Source organism: Heterodontus francisci, chromosome 40, assembly GCF_036365525.1.
Source record: "Heterodontus francisci isolate sHetFra1 chromosome 40, sHetFra1.hap1, whole genome shotgun sequence".
In the NCBI taxonomy this organism is placed as follows: Eukaryota; Metazoa; Chordata; class Chondrichthyes; order Heterodontiformes; family Heterodontidae; genus Heterodontus; species Heterodontus francisci.
The window spans coordinates 7,882,109-7,896,311 of NC_090410.1; the positions used below are offsets into that span (position 1 = coordinate 7,882,109).

A 14,203-nucleotide genomic window follows, 5' to 3' on the forward strand; every position below is an offset into this window, starting at 1 on the left:
ATTTTCCCTGCTACCCTTTATAAAGATGCTGGAAACCTGCAATACAATCAGAAAGTGCTGGAAATACTCAGCAGGACAGGCAGCATCTGTGAAGAGAGAAACAGAGTTAACGTTTCAAGTCTGTGACTTTTCATCAGAACTGGCCAGATGGCTGGTGTGTGGCCTCACTCCATATACCCGCCTTTATTCCATATCCATAAGTAGCTTTGAATAACAAAAATCTATCAATCTCAGCTTTAAAATTTACAATTGATCCAGTATTAATTGCCCTTTGTAGAAGTATTCCAAACTTCTACCACTCTTTGAGTGTAGAAGTGTCTCCTAATTTCCCAAAAGGTCTGGCTCTAATATTTAGACTATGTCCATCAGTCCTAGACTCCCCAACCAGCAGAAATAGTTTCTCTCTATCTACACTATCTGTTTCCCTTAATATCTTGAAAACTTTGATCAAATCATCCCTTAACCTTCTAAAGAAGAACAAGGAGAGGCAAAATAAACTAAAGGGTACAATTCTAAAGAGGGTGCAGGAACAGAGAGACCTGGGAGTATATCAATCTTTGAAGATAGCAGGGCAGATTGAGAAAGCTGTTAAAATGGCATACTGAATCCTAGGCTTTATAAATAGAATACAAAAACAAGGAAGTTATGATGAACCTTTATAAAGCACCGATTTGGCCTTAACTGATCTTATTGTGTACAATTCTGGGCATCATATTTTCGGAAGGATGTGAAGGCATTAGAGAGGGTGCAGAAAAGATTCACGAGAATGGTTCCAGGGATGAGGGACTTCAGTTATGTGGATAGATTGGAGAAGCTGGGGTTTTCTCAGGGAAGATAAGGTTGAGAAGAGATTTGATAGACGTGTTCAAAATTGTGAGGAATCTAAAAAGAGTAGATAGAAACTGTTCCCATTGGCTGCAGGGTCGAGAAACAGAGGGCACCGATTTCAAGTGATTGGCAGAAGAATCAGATGCAACATTAGGAAAAACCTTGTTTTTTTATGCAGCGAGTAGTTAGGATCTGGAATGCACTGTCTGAGAGTGCGGTGGAGGTAGATTCAATCATGGCTTTCGAAAGGGAATTGGATAAGCACCTGAAGGAAGAAAATTTGCAGGGGAAAGGAGGGGGATCGGGGCTAGCTAAATTGCTGTTGCAGAGAGCTGGCATGGTCTTGACAGGCTGAGTAGCCCCCTTCTGTGCTGTAACCATTCTATGATTCTATTCTATAAATTGCAGGGAATACAATCCTAGTTTGTGTAATCTCTCCTCGTAATTTAATTCCTAGTCCTACCTGTGCCTCACTTAGCCCCAGTTCAATCATCTCCAATGACCTCTGGATCAGGCAGGTCTTCTCTTCCACTAGGTGAGCTTCTTCATCCTCGTTCATTCCGTTCAACGCTTCTTGCAGGTTCTGCAGGATGGTGTTGTTTTCATTCTTCAGTGCCTCCAGCCCCTGGATGACCTGCTTGGTGCTGGTAATGATCTCGTCCGCACTCAGCTTCTCATTTAACTGCACCATCGTGGACATGACGCTCTGGGTTCTGTGTGCAGGAGGTAAACAGTCCATTAGCAGGAATTAAATATTCATCTGCATTGATGCAGAACTCCCTGTGATGGAAAAGAAAACGCCTTAAGCTTTCCCATGAATATAAGTACTATCCACTGTATTACTTGACCACACATCAGAAAATCCCAGATTTATTTTCCGGTCTGGGCCAGGGTAGTTCATCTCAGATAGGGCATGGAATGAAGAGCTAAAATTGCCCCTTAAACCCCTGACAAGGAAGGGGGAAAGTAAAAACTGCTCCTGAAATGGGATATCCCCTACTGCCAAATAACCTGCTGAAATTTATCATTTAAACCCATACTTGGGAGTGCCCATGCGGACAAGATCCCAGAGAGGTGTAATGCCTGTGAGACAGTGTACCAGGAACATATGAAAGGAGGGCAGAAAATTAGAAGGAAGACACACTTGGGACCCAAGGTCATGCAGGAACTTGATTTCCTCCCCAATGTATCTGAAAAATTTTTGAATTTTAATAGCATCTTATCACATCTCTCAGTTTCAAAGTGCTTCATATAATAATAGTCACAGACTGGTGGCAGCCATTTTACGCATAGCAAGATTCCAAAAGCTGCAATTACAGGAATGACCAGCTAATGTTTTTGGGGGTGTTAGAAAGAGCAGTGATGCCCAGGATATCTGGGGATTCTCCACTCCTCCTTGAATAGTACCTATAGTGTCTTCTAAACTGCTCTGTTTGGTTCTGATGATGATGAATTATATACGTGGGTGACAATACCATATTTTCTACCAATTCTTAGCTCCGCAAAATCGTGTTCTAAGGACTGTAGTGGCTCAAGGGGAAGGCCCACCACATGACCAATAATATAGGACAACTAAGGATGGGCAATAAATGTGGCCTCACCAACATCACCCAAATCCTGAGAACAACTTATAAAAAAAAAAATGCAAAAAAAAATGTTTTAAAACTCAAAATTTAGTCTATCATATATCAAGTAGGGAAAATGAGGAAAAATAAATTGCTTTTTGGTGTGTGGTTTACCTCAGAATTTTCCTGATAAGGCACCGAGATAGCAGCTGTCCTGCTCGAAGATGAAGAGGTAGAATTCTTAGGGGAAATAGAGGAGACAAGGGCTATGGAATAGTCGAGAAAGAACTTGCATTTCTATAGCGCCTTTCACAATCTCAGCCCCAGAGCGCTTTTCAGCCAGTGAAGCCCTTTTAAAGTGAAGGCACTGTTGTAATGTAGGAAATACAGCAGCCAAATTGCGCACAGCAAGGTCCCACACATAGCAAAAGGATGACCAAATAATCTGCCTCAGTGATGTGGATTGAGGGATAAATATTGGTCAGGACACCAGGGATAACTCCCCTGCTCTTCTTCAAAATAGTGGCAAGGGATATTTTACATCCACTGCAGGGGCAGAAGGCCTCAATTTAACATCGCGTCCAAAAGATGACATCTCCGATAGTGCGATAGTGTGGCACTCCCTCAGTACAGGCTCTGGAGTGTCAGCTTGAATTTTGTGCTCAGGTCTCTGAGGTGGGGCTTGACCACCCCCACCCCCCAAAAGGGCTAACACTTGAGTAGAGAAAGGGTAAGTAAGGCTGAGAGGAAGGGGACTGCTGGGGCAGAATTACTCTGATTGATCTCTAGTGACATCATAATCCACTCTCCTTTTGAAATACATTCACAAAGCAGCTAGTGGCTGAAGATTTTATCCTCCTGAAGTGGCAGATGGCAAAAGCATAGAAGATTATTCAGAGAACTGGATAATTATCTGGAGAGAAAAAAATTGCAGGGCTACGGGGATAAAGTGGGGGGTGTGCGCCGCGGCGAGTTGCTCTTGCAGACAGCCAGCACAGACATGATGGGCCAAATGTCCTCCTTCTGTGCCGTAACCATTCTATGATTAAAACAACGAACGGGTACAGAAATCTTAAGTTCCCATCCTGCCTCGTTAGCTTTGATTTCCTTTTTGTTGTTCGTGAAAACATGCTTCTCTAAGGATATTGCAGCTCTTTCTAATGTGCTGTAATCACTGATGGATTACGACGTCACACTGCCACGTGACTTACAGAAGGATACTGCAAGGTTAGTTCTGCAATCACACTTCCAGTTACTCTACAGCATACATAGTGAACCAACCTCTGACCTATTCCCTTCCACCCACCCCTCCCCCACTATATAAAATTCTGGCCCAAGCATAAATATTGAAACCTAAACAGACAGGTTTAAATATAAAATGATCCCCTATTATCAGGATTTTTAAAATGTTCAGCTCATTAAAATAGTCAATTCACTGCCAAAGTTCAGGTAGCAATACCGGTGAACCTCAGCTGCTCTCCCACACTGAGTACTCTGGAGCACAGTTGTGATATTTAGCTGCTAACCTGGTTTATCCCTTTAAGGCCACTGCTCTAAATAGGCAAACTGAGGTCCTTATAGTTGGTTGTAAACTAAAGTCAGAGTGCGGTGGTAAAGGCTTGTAAACGGGTTATGCACTGACATTTACCTTTGTGACTTGGTTCAAATCCAGCTCCACCTGCAAACAATGGTAAGGTCTCAGTGGGTAGCCCCTAACTTGGCATTCATTGAAGTGGAAAATGGAAAGAAAAACACTCTGGTACAATAGGAGGCCCTTCTGGGAGGCTCTGGGTAGAGCTTTACTTGGTGTCTAACCAGGTTATATCTCAGGGCTTAATGCTGGCACTGGGGACCCTGAATAGAAAGCTCCCTCAGCTACACATCTCAGTTTGTAGAGCACAGAAATTGTAACTTTAAAAAAAGTCTGTATTTCAAAGATTAACTAGTTGGCTGTTTTAGCGATCATGATGTATTCATTGTCCAATGATTAAAGATTAGAAACTGTCGGAGGCATCCTGGTCAATAAGGCTATAGCTTTAATCTCCGGTCTGTGCTATTGGCTGATCTTGGCCAAGGCAAGGGTTTTACAATTGGTACATGCACTTCCTCAGTGAGAGGCAGAAAGAGAGATAGCGAGGCAGATTGACTTTACACAGAAAGTTGCTGAAGAATGAAGTGCTTTGCCACAGGGGATTGATTGGATTTATCTAAACTTGTCATTATCTTGTACACCTCTATCAAATCTCCCCTCAGTCTCCTTTACTCCAAGTAGAACAACCCCTGCTTCTCCAACCTAACCTTGTAACTAAAATCCCTTATCCCTGGAACCATTCTGGTAAATCTCCTCTGCACCCTTTCAAGGACCTTAACATTCTTCCTAAAGTGTAGGGGCCAGAACTGGATGCAATACTCTAGTTGAGGCCTAACCAGAGCTTTATAAAGAGCATAACTTCCCTGTTTTGTACTCAATACTTCTATTTAGAAGCCCAAGATCTCATATGCTTTTCTAACTACTCCCTCAATATGTCCTGCCACCTTCAAAGATCTATGCAAATTAAATGGTGAGAATAGAGTTGTTTTTGGCCAAACCGGATCTCTCAATGTTGGCCTTGCAAAGCTATCTGAGCAACAAAATCCCTTCCATTTCCCATCCGGCCGGTTGCGGAAATAAAAGCTGTTTTACGCACGCTGAAACCACTGTGTACATAAAACTTAGCCTGCAGGCAATTTCTGAACCAGGGGACCAAAATTAGAACAGGAATGACAGAGTGTCAAATGCAATCAAACAGGATCTCGCACAAAAAATGTACAGGGTTTGTCAGTCTTTAGCATTTTCTGGTGCCTTGCCCAGGAGTCATAATCTTCTTAAAAAAAAAATATACGAATGATTCAACAAATAAATTTAATTAGGTATCTGTGTTAAAACTGTTGCCAGTTTTCCTTCCTCTTTATCCTTCCCCGCCATCACATCACACTACTTTGCAAAGACCAAGGAGATGAACGGATCTTCACAGCTACATAAACGACGAGCTGTACAAATGTAGGAATCAGGATTAGGAATACAAAATGTTTGGGACGCACAGCTGGTCAGTCAGCCATTGGAGAGAGAAAAGAGGCTAACGTTTCAGGTAGGACTTTTCATCTGAACATTAGGATATTCCATATGCCTGCCTTCCCAAGATCCTTGTAGAGGGTCCCACTTGAAATGCTAAGCTGACTTTTCCCTTTCTGATGCCAAGTTGGCATTCTCTGTTTTGCTTCAAGATCCTGGTGGTGCCAGCACCTGGCATGTGAACGCACAGGAGCATCAATGGTGAACATGCTGCTGGAGTTTTCACTGTATTGGCTACTGTGGGAGTGGATGCCCCACATTACATTACGTCTCGCAATGCAAAAAAAAAAGTGGTGTACCAATTTTTAAAAATTATTAATTCTTTGAGGGAACTAAAATCGAACAGCTTCTTGCTCCATTGATCAGTGGCGTAGCTTTGTCACACTGCCTTGTGAGTAAGCTATAGTGGAAGGGAGTGGATGGGAGTATATCCAAGTCTCTATCTAACAACATGTCTGTGATCCGAGCCGCACCCATACAGCCAACTTGCCTGCCCTAAAGGCAAACATAACAAATAAGCTTTGCCCATCACAGGACTACAGTTAGGGGCCATCCATAAATGGCTGCATCTTTTTGCAAGTGTATTTTGCTTATCCTTTTCCAAAGGGGCTGCTGTAACAATTCTATACTTCAAAACAAATTTTAGACAGAATTATCCTGACAGTGAACACAAAAGAAAAGAATAACTTGCCTGACACTAGTGATCATGTGCAAAGTCAGTATTTCATTACATAGTTGCACATAATGTATATATACACAACACATTGAAATGTCTACAAGTACTTCATACAAAGCACTATCTTCGGAATTACAATGACGTAGGAAATGCAGCAGCAATTTTGTGTCCAACAAAAGAGAGTCTAACCATCTCCCCATCTTCAGGGTGTCCTAAAGTGCTTTACATCCAATGAAGTACTTTTCAAATGTGGTCACTGTTGCAATATAGGAAATGTGGCAGCCAATTTGTGCACAGCAAGCTCCCACCAACAGCAATGTGATAATGACCAGAAAATCTGTTCCAGTGCTACTGATTGAGGGATAGATATTGACCAGGACACTGGGGGATAACTCCCCTGCTTGTCTTTGAAATAGTGCCATGGGACCTTTTACACCCACCTGAGACGGATAGACAGGCCCTTGGTTTAATGTCTCATCCAAAAGATGGCACTTCCAACAGTGCAGTGCTCCCTCAGTACTGCACTGCAGTGCCAGCTTTGATTTTTGTGTTCAAGTCTCCGGACTGGGACTTGTACCCACAACATTCCAACTCAGAAGCATGAATGATACCCACTCAGGCACAGCCACAAATACCACTGCCAGAAATCAATGCCGCAGGATCTTTAACATCCACTGGACCAAACAGAGAGATGGGCCTTGGTTTAACGTCTGATCAGAAGGACAGTGGCCATAACAAAGCAGCACGCCTTCACTGTCGCAAGGGTGCATCAGCTTAGATCAGGGTGTCAAACACATTTTATATGGTGGCCCTGATTCAACTACCACTTGGCATAGGACACATCCACAAAGGTCATTTGGATACACTGGGACAGGAGGTGGTATGATTTTCGTAGGTTCTTTTTGGGCACAAAACCTGTGCAATGTATATCAATTTCTGGGTCCAGGCTCCTGCACCTAATCTGCACTGGTGGCTCCTTACTATTTTCAGACGTCCCTGATGGCTGCCTGAAATCAGCATTGGATGAATTTAAATTTGTGAAGAAGGGACCACTGAAGAAACACTAGGGAAAAAGCACCTCTCGTGCTCCACAACACAACTGCACTCGGCCCTCCTGCAGTTTCACCACCCTATCATTCAGGATTCACTGTAGCTTGACTGCTCCAATTCTGGCCTCTTAAGCATCTCCAATTTTAATCGCTCCACCATTGCCAGTTGTGCCTTCAGCTGCCTGGGGCGCAAACTCTGGAATTCCCTCCCTAAATCTCTCTGCCTCGTTCTCCTCCTTTAAGACTTCTTTATATCTACCTCTTTGACCAAGCCTTTGGTCATCTGTCCTAATATCTCCTTTTGTAGCTTGATATCAAAGTTTGTTCGATAACGCTGATGTGAAGCGCTTTCACTATATTAAAGGCGCTATATAGATGCAAGTTGTTGATGGTCCTGGCTGGTCTCCCACATTCTGCTCTCCATAAACTTGAGGTCATCCAAAACTCTACTGCTCATGTCCTAATTCGCACCAAGTCCCGTTCCCCTATCACCCCTGTGCTCTCTGACCTACACTTGCTCCCAGTCAAGCAAGGTCCTGATTTTAAAATTCTCATCCTTGTTTTCAAATCCCTCTATGGCCTTGCCTCTCCCGACCTATATAATCTCCTCCAGCCCCACAACCCTCCAGGATCTCTGTTTAGTTTAGTTTAGAGATACAGCACTGAAACAGGCCCTTCGGCCCACCGAGTCTGTGCCGACCATCAACCACCCATTTATACTAATCCTACACTAATTCCATATTCCTACCACATCCCCACCTGTCCCTATATTTCCCTACCACCTACCTATACTAGGGACAATTGCTAATGGCCAATTTACCTATTAACCTGCAAGTCTTTGGCATGTGGGAGGAAACCGGAGCACCCGGAGGAAACCCACGCAGACACAGGGAGAACTTGCAAACTCCACACAGGCAGTACCCAGAATTGAACCCGGGTCGCTGGAGCTGTGAGGCTGCGGTGCTAACCACTGCGCCACTCCCTCTAATTCTGGCCTCTTGAGTATGTCTAATTTTAATCGCTCCACCATTGCCACCTTTAGTTGCCTCGCCCCTAAGCTCCAGAATACCCTCCCTAAACCTCTCTGCCTCTACACTTTGCTTTCCTCCTTTAAGACACTGCTTAAAACCTACCTCTTTGGCCAAGCTTTTGGTCATCTGACCTAATATCTCCTTTTGTGGCTTGGTGTCATATTTTGTTTTATAATGCTCCTGTGAAGCACCTTATGACATTCTATCAGGTTAAAGGCACTATATAAATACAAGTTATTAATGATTCCTGAAGTCGGGCGAGCTGCCTCTGGATTTGCGACAGGTGCCAGCAGCCCACATCTATTATTAAAATGAGGCTTGAGGCCCAATTTCAGATGAGCTCCCATCCCATTATTACAGCAGGTTTCAGCTCGCAGTTCTTCAAATATTTTCCCTCAGAAAATGATTTTAATGACACAGCTATTTCATGGGCACATACATAATAGGTGTCAATAGCAGCACCAGCAAACATTGACTGCTGCTTCTTAAACAAAGGTTACCAATTCAGAAAATAGAACTTTACATAACTTTCCTGTGCACTTATCATATTTTTCACCAAACTGTACAATACTGAGAAGTGTAGAGGAAATGGAGGGACCTTGCAGTGCATGTCCACAGATCCCTGAAGGTAGCAAGACAAGTAGATAAGGTGGATAAGAAGGCAATCGGGATACTTGCCTTTATTGGCTGAGGCAGAGAACAGAACAGCAGAGAGATTATGCTAGAACTGTGTAAGACACTAGTTAGGTCACAGCTTAAGTACTTTTTACAATTCTGGTTACTACATTACAGGTAATTGCACTGGAGAAGGTACAGAAGAGATTTACAAGGATGTTGCCAGGACCTGAAAATTTTAGCTATAAGGAAAGATTGGATCGGCTGGGGTTGTTTACTTTGGAACAGAGAAGGCTGAGGGAAGATTTAATTGGGGTGTATAAAACTATGAGGGACCTAGACAGAGTAGATAGGAAGGACCATTTCCCTTAGCAGAGTGGTCAATAACCTGGGGGGCGGGCATAGATTTAAAATAATTGGTAGAAGGATTAGAGGGGATTTGAGGAGAAATACTTTCACCCAGAGGGTGATGGGGGTCTGGAACTCATTGCCTGAAGGGTGGCAGAGACAGAAACCCTCAACGTATTTAAAAACACTTGGATATGCACTTGAAGCACCATAACCTAAAGGGCTGCAGACCAAGAGCTGGAAAGCGGGACTAGGCTGGATAGCTCTTTTTTGGCTGGCACGGACACGATGAGCCGAATGGCCTCCTTCTGTGCTGTAAATTTCTACGATGCTCACCATGGTGGTGTATTTTCAGAAGTTGTATTCTTTCATCAGAGCTGCCTGTTGCTTACAAGCCAAGGCCTTTGAGCTTTTCATTCATGTTCACAAAGAAAAACAAAATTCATGTGAATGCTCTGGTAATTTATCCAATTGGTGCCAAATGTGTTCTGTGTTACAAACTGCAGAGTTTGGGGTGGGGGGGGGGGTGCAAAAGTTATAGCAAAGACTATTGTCAGAGCTTAGAGAACCATTACTTTGGCTTTTGAAAAAAAAGCTAAATTATCTTTTGCACTGAAAGTGCCTATGGGTGTAATAAGCAGTACTCTGACATACTGCACAACACTTTTATTACATTACTGCATTGTGGGATTCAGATATTTATCACCTATTCCAAAAATAATTTACACCTGGATCTAACACAACAACAACCAGCACACAGGCTAATTTGACTTTCTAACCAGGCTATACGGGACTGGTATATGCAAATGTTAGTGCACAGAAGGACAAGAACAACAGATGCATGGGAACACCACCACCTGCAAGTTCCCCTCCAACCCACACATCTGAATTGGAAATATATCACCATTCCTTCACTGTTGCTGGGTCAAAATCCTGAAACTCCCTCCCCAACAGCACTAAGAGTACATTCCCACCAGATGGACGGCAGCGATTCAAGAAGGCGGCTCACCACCACCTTCTCAAGGTCAATTAGGGATGGGCAGTAAATGCTGGCCTTACAGATCTGCCCCGCTCCTGCACCGTAACAGTCACCCGAGCCATGTTCCACTTCATCTCGAGATTAAAGATGGACAGTGTCCGCAGCAGCACCATGTACTAATCTCTAGATAGAGGGGGAAAAACGTACCCAAAGTCGCCCCCATCCTGCTGGCCACCTCTGTGTGCTCCATTCAGTTGGACCACCTGTCCCTCGTGGAAAACGTTTGTGCAGAAAAACACCTTTGACCACAAGTCCATCAGGCAGTGGTCCACGCATAATGTGTTCGAGGCTCTGCGAGAAAAGAAGACGGTGGATCCTGTCGGATGGTTCCCCGAGCAGACTGTCAAAGTCATTTGGCAGAATGCCTAACTGGCAGAACTTTCAAACGAGCACGAAGACGTGAGAAGGGCCCTGCCTGTCAGATCTTCCATGAACACAGGGAGTCTCGCTCCCTCTGCATGCTGCCCTCGAGGTAGCTGTGGTGGGGAAGAGACTTGCCCACCTCCTTCTGGAATGTGCCTTTACAAAAATGGTCTGGAAAGACATGCAGTGGTTTTTGTCAAGGTTCATCCCGAGCAGCTCTGTAACACTGGACTCTGTGCTCTACAGGCTGTTCCCAGGGATGCACACCGAGATAAACATCAACTGCTGCTGGAGGACCATCAACTTGGTGAAAGACGCTCTTTGGTCTGTCTGAAACTTGTTGGACTTCCAGTGCAGAGTTGCCCATGACAAAGTGTTGCAGACTGGCACATTCCAAGGTCCAGGGCTATGTGCTGAGGGACGCACTAAAGCTTAGGGCAGCCGCCGCAAAAGCTCAATGGGGAAAGGCCACAGTTAAAGGTCTTTCCACCATGTATACAGAGGGGCTGGAAACTGTATAAAACCCCCTGGGCTGTAAGATTCACATCAAATGTATGTGGTAAATATCACACGTAATTGCCATTGTATTGAGGCATCTCAGAATGCCACAGGCTGCGTGGAAAGGACTTGAACCATATTACACTTTCTTTAATGACCAATTTGACAAGTTATGGGATGTACTTACAGAAATGTTATGAATATATTTTTTGAAAAAACTGCTGGCTTGCCATTGCCACCTATATCCCATAAATCCATAATAAAAAGATGAAACCAAACACATTCAACACATTATTTTATGAGAAAGGTATTCAATTCATCTCGCTACCATTCCAAATATTACAAACAAAAGAATTCATGAAGGAATGAGTGTTCTCTCCCCCACTCCTCTCCCCTTCATTTGCTTAAAACCTAATTCTTTCCTAACTTTTGCCAGTTCTGATGAAAGGTCACAGACCTGAAACGCTAACTTTGCCTCTCTCTCCACAGATACTGCCAGACCTGCTGAGTATTTCCAGCACTTTTTGTTTTGTTTGATTTCCAGCATCTGCAGTATTTTGTTTTTACTCTAAAAGTGTTATATTGGCTGTAAAGTGCTTTGTGACCTCCTGAGGTTCAGAAAGGGGCTATGTAAGTGCAAATTCTCTCTCATGACCCTCTTCCCGTTAGTAAACAGGTTACGAGTTCTGTACCACATCAAAGATTCAAGTAGCACATTAAATTGACGATGTTTATGCCATTAACTCCATGAACATCTGCAACATGATTAACCATCATGTAAGGACGAGTGGAATAATTAATGGGAATCTCATCAGATTAAGAGGGCACACTCCGGCTGCTTGGCCACCTTTCAATAACTTGCTTTCCATTCCTGAATCTCCGGTTTCTGCTGAGGCAACAGGGGGAGCAGCAGTTGCTACAATGCACGCTGTGGGTTGGTGCTTTCCAGAAACTTTTATTACCAGGATCTCCACAGGGATAGATGCGCACACATTTAAAACTCATAAGCAGACCGACACTTCCTCTACCCTGCTGTTTTCTTCCCCCTCTCCGTCTCCCAGCTGCTGATTCTTGATCAAGTACAGCTCTGTGAGTTCCAGAGCCCCCCTGGCCTTCTTCACATATGAACCTAGTGAAGGTACAGGTGGTGTTTGACTGGACATGATCTCACAGACAAACACAATTATCTCCCCATCCAACTTGCAAGCAAGAACTGGCTGATTGTTCCTCACCCCTACTTTGCCCCTTATTGTCAGCCCAGCTGAAATCAGCTAATTCAGTGAAATCAGCTAATTTCCTGGTCAGTACGCCTCTGTTACACAGTAAATAGTACACTCAGTCACAACACCTTCGGCAAGATCATATCGATTGGTGTCAACTGAATTTGAACTGCAGAAAAGATAGGAGCACGAAGCCAAAAACCACAGGTAGAAGGAAAGTAGAGAGAGACATACCATAACAGATAAAGGAATAAAATGCACAGACGTTACTCACAAGCCAAAGAGTTGCTTTGTTTCTCAATCTTCAGTGAAGCCAGAAAGTAGCTTGCCTAAGTTGCTTGACAAGCAAAACTCCTCAGCTCCAAGAGAAGTGCTGACATTGAGTGTATAATTATTATTGTTATTAAATATATAATTACATATTTATTCACAGCTTCGTCGCAATGAGTGATTAAATGGCAGGCTACTGCAGCAAGTTAGCACAACCTTGCAGATAACTACTAGTAAAATACAGGCAAATTAAGGCATGCAAATTGGATGTAAAAAAAAAGCTGAATTTTACCCCGTGCTTAATAATTCCTGCTTTCCTGCAAGCCTGTTTTTAGATAAAGAATTTCTTAAAATATTAGCCTTCTCTATATACATGCATTAAAGCAGTGTTTCCCAGAGGCAATGAGAAAGAATTGTTTGAAGATCAATACTGTGTGCCCCACCTTGTGACAACACTCTGTTAAAGTCAGCCGTTCTGTTATGATTGGAAGGTTACAAAGAGAAGAGAAAATGGTTGAGGCATTAGGTAGCACACATCGCAACAGATGTTTCGGTAAGTAAACAGGGAATTCCCGAGGTGCACGTTAATCTCAGCGGAATACACAACGCAGAAGTTGCAGCATGCTTAGTTAATGGGGGCTGGAATATAATGGTAAACCAGAGAACAGTGTTGTTATTACACCTGGGTAGTGTATTGAGGCCACCTGCACTTAAACCTATGCACTTGCATGTCATGCCAGTATGTTTTTCCTGCAATAGTCTTATCATTCCCAACACACATATGTAACAACTAGTAATTCACCCTGATGTTTGGATGTGAAAAAAGGTTTCCTCCAGATATACACAAAGTTTAGAAGGGCAAAACAAACAACTCCTTGTACTCTTGGCTGCCATTTATTATTTAAATAGACATGGCGTGAAAATTCCACAACAGGTGCCTAGGGAAAATACTGGGATGAATAATTCCAAAATTCTTTCGGAGTGTCCTGGGAGTGAGCCCACACTTCTTGGCTGGGGAGCTGTGTCTTATACCGGAAAGGTAATTGGGAATTACCTCATGAGCATGAGGTAAACATATATGATCACCCAACAACCTACCACAAGGATGATGATGCCAGAAAGGAGAGGATATACTAATCAGGAAACACTGAACAGGCTGGGGCTCTTTTAGAATCATAGAAAGTTTAAGGCAGAGAAAGAGGCCACTTGGCCCATCGTGTCTGTGCCTACCGAAAAATTATCCATCTATTCTAATCCCATCTTCCAGCATTTTGTCCGTAGCGCTGCAGCTTACAGCACTTGAGGTGCACATCCAGACTCCTTTTGAATGAGTTGAGGGTCTCTGCCTCAACTACCCTTTCAGGCAATGAGTTCCACACCATCACCACCCTCTGGGTGAAAAAGTTTTTCCTCATCTCCCCTCTAATCTTTCTACCAATCACTTTAAATCTATGTCCCCTCATCATTGACCTCTCTGCTAAGGTGAATAGACCCTCCACCTCCACTCTATCCAGGCCCCTCAAAATGTTGTACATTTCAATCAGATCTCCCCTCAGCCTTCTCTATTCCAAGGAGAACAACCCCAGCCT

General features: G+C 43.5%; 1 protein-coding gene across 3 annotated transcripts in view; it reads right to left on the minus strand.

Annotated features, from left to right (window-relative positions):
- Positions 1 to 14,203, minus strand: part of klc3 (kinesin light chain 3) — a 76,478-nt gene that overhangs the window by 57,217 nt on the left and 5,058 nt on the right. For all 3 annotated transcript variants that reach the window (XM_068018967.1, XM_068018966.1, XM_068018968.1), the window contains exon 2: positions 1,292 to 1,541. In XM_068018967.1, coding sequence (XP_067875068.1) covers positions 1,292 to 1,528 — 237 coding nt within the window. In that variant the 5' untranslated portion in view covers positions 1,529 to 1,541. The remainder of the gene's footprint in view (positions 1 to 1,291; positions 1,542 to 14,203) is intronic.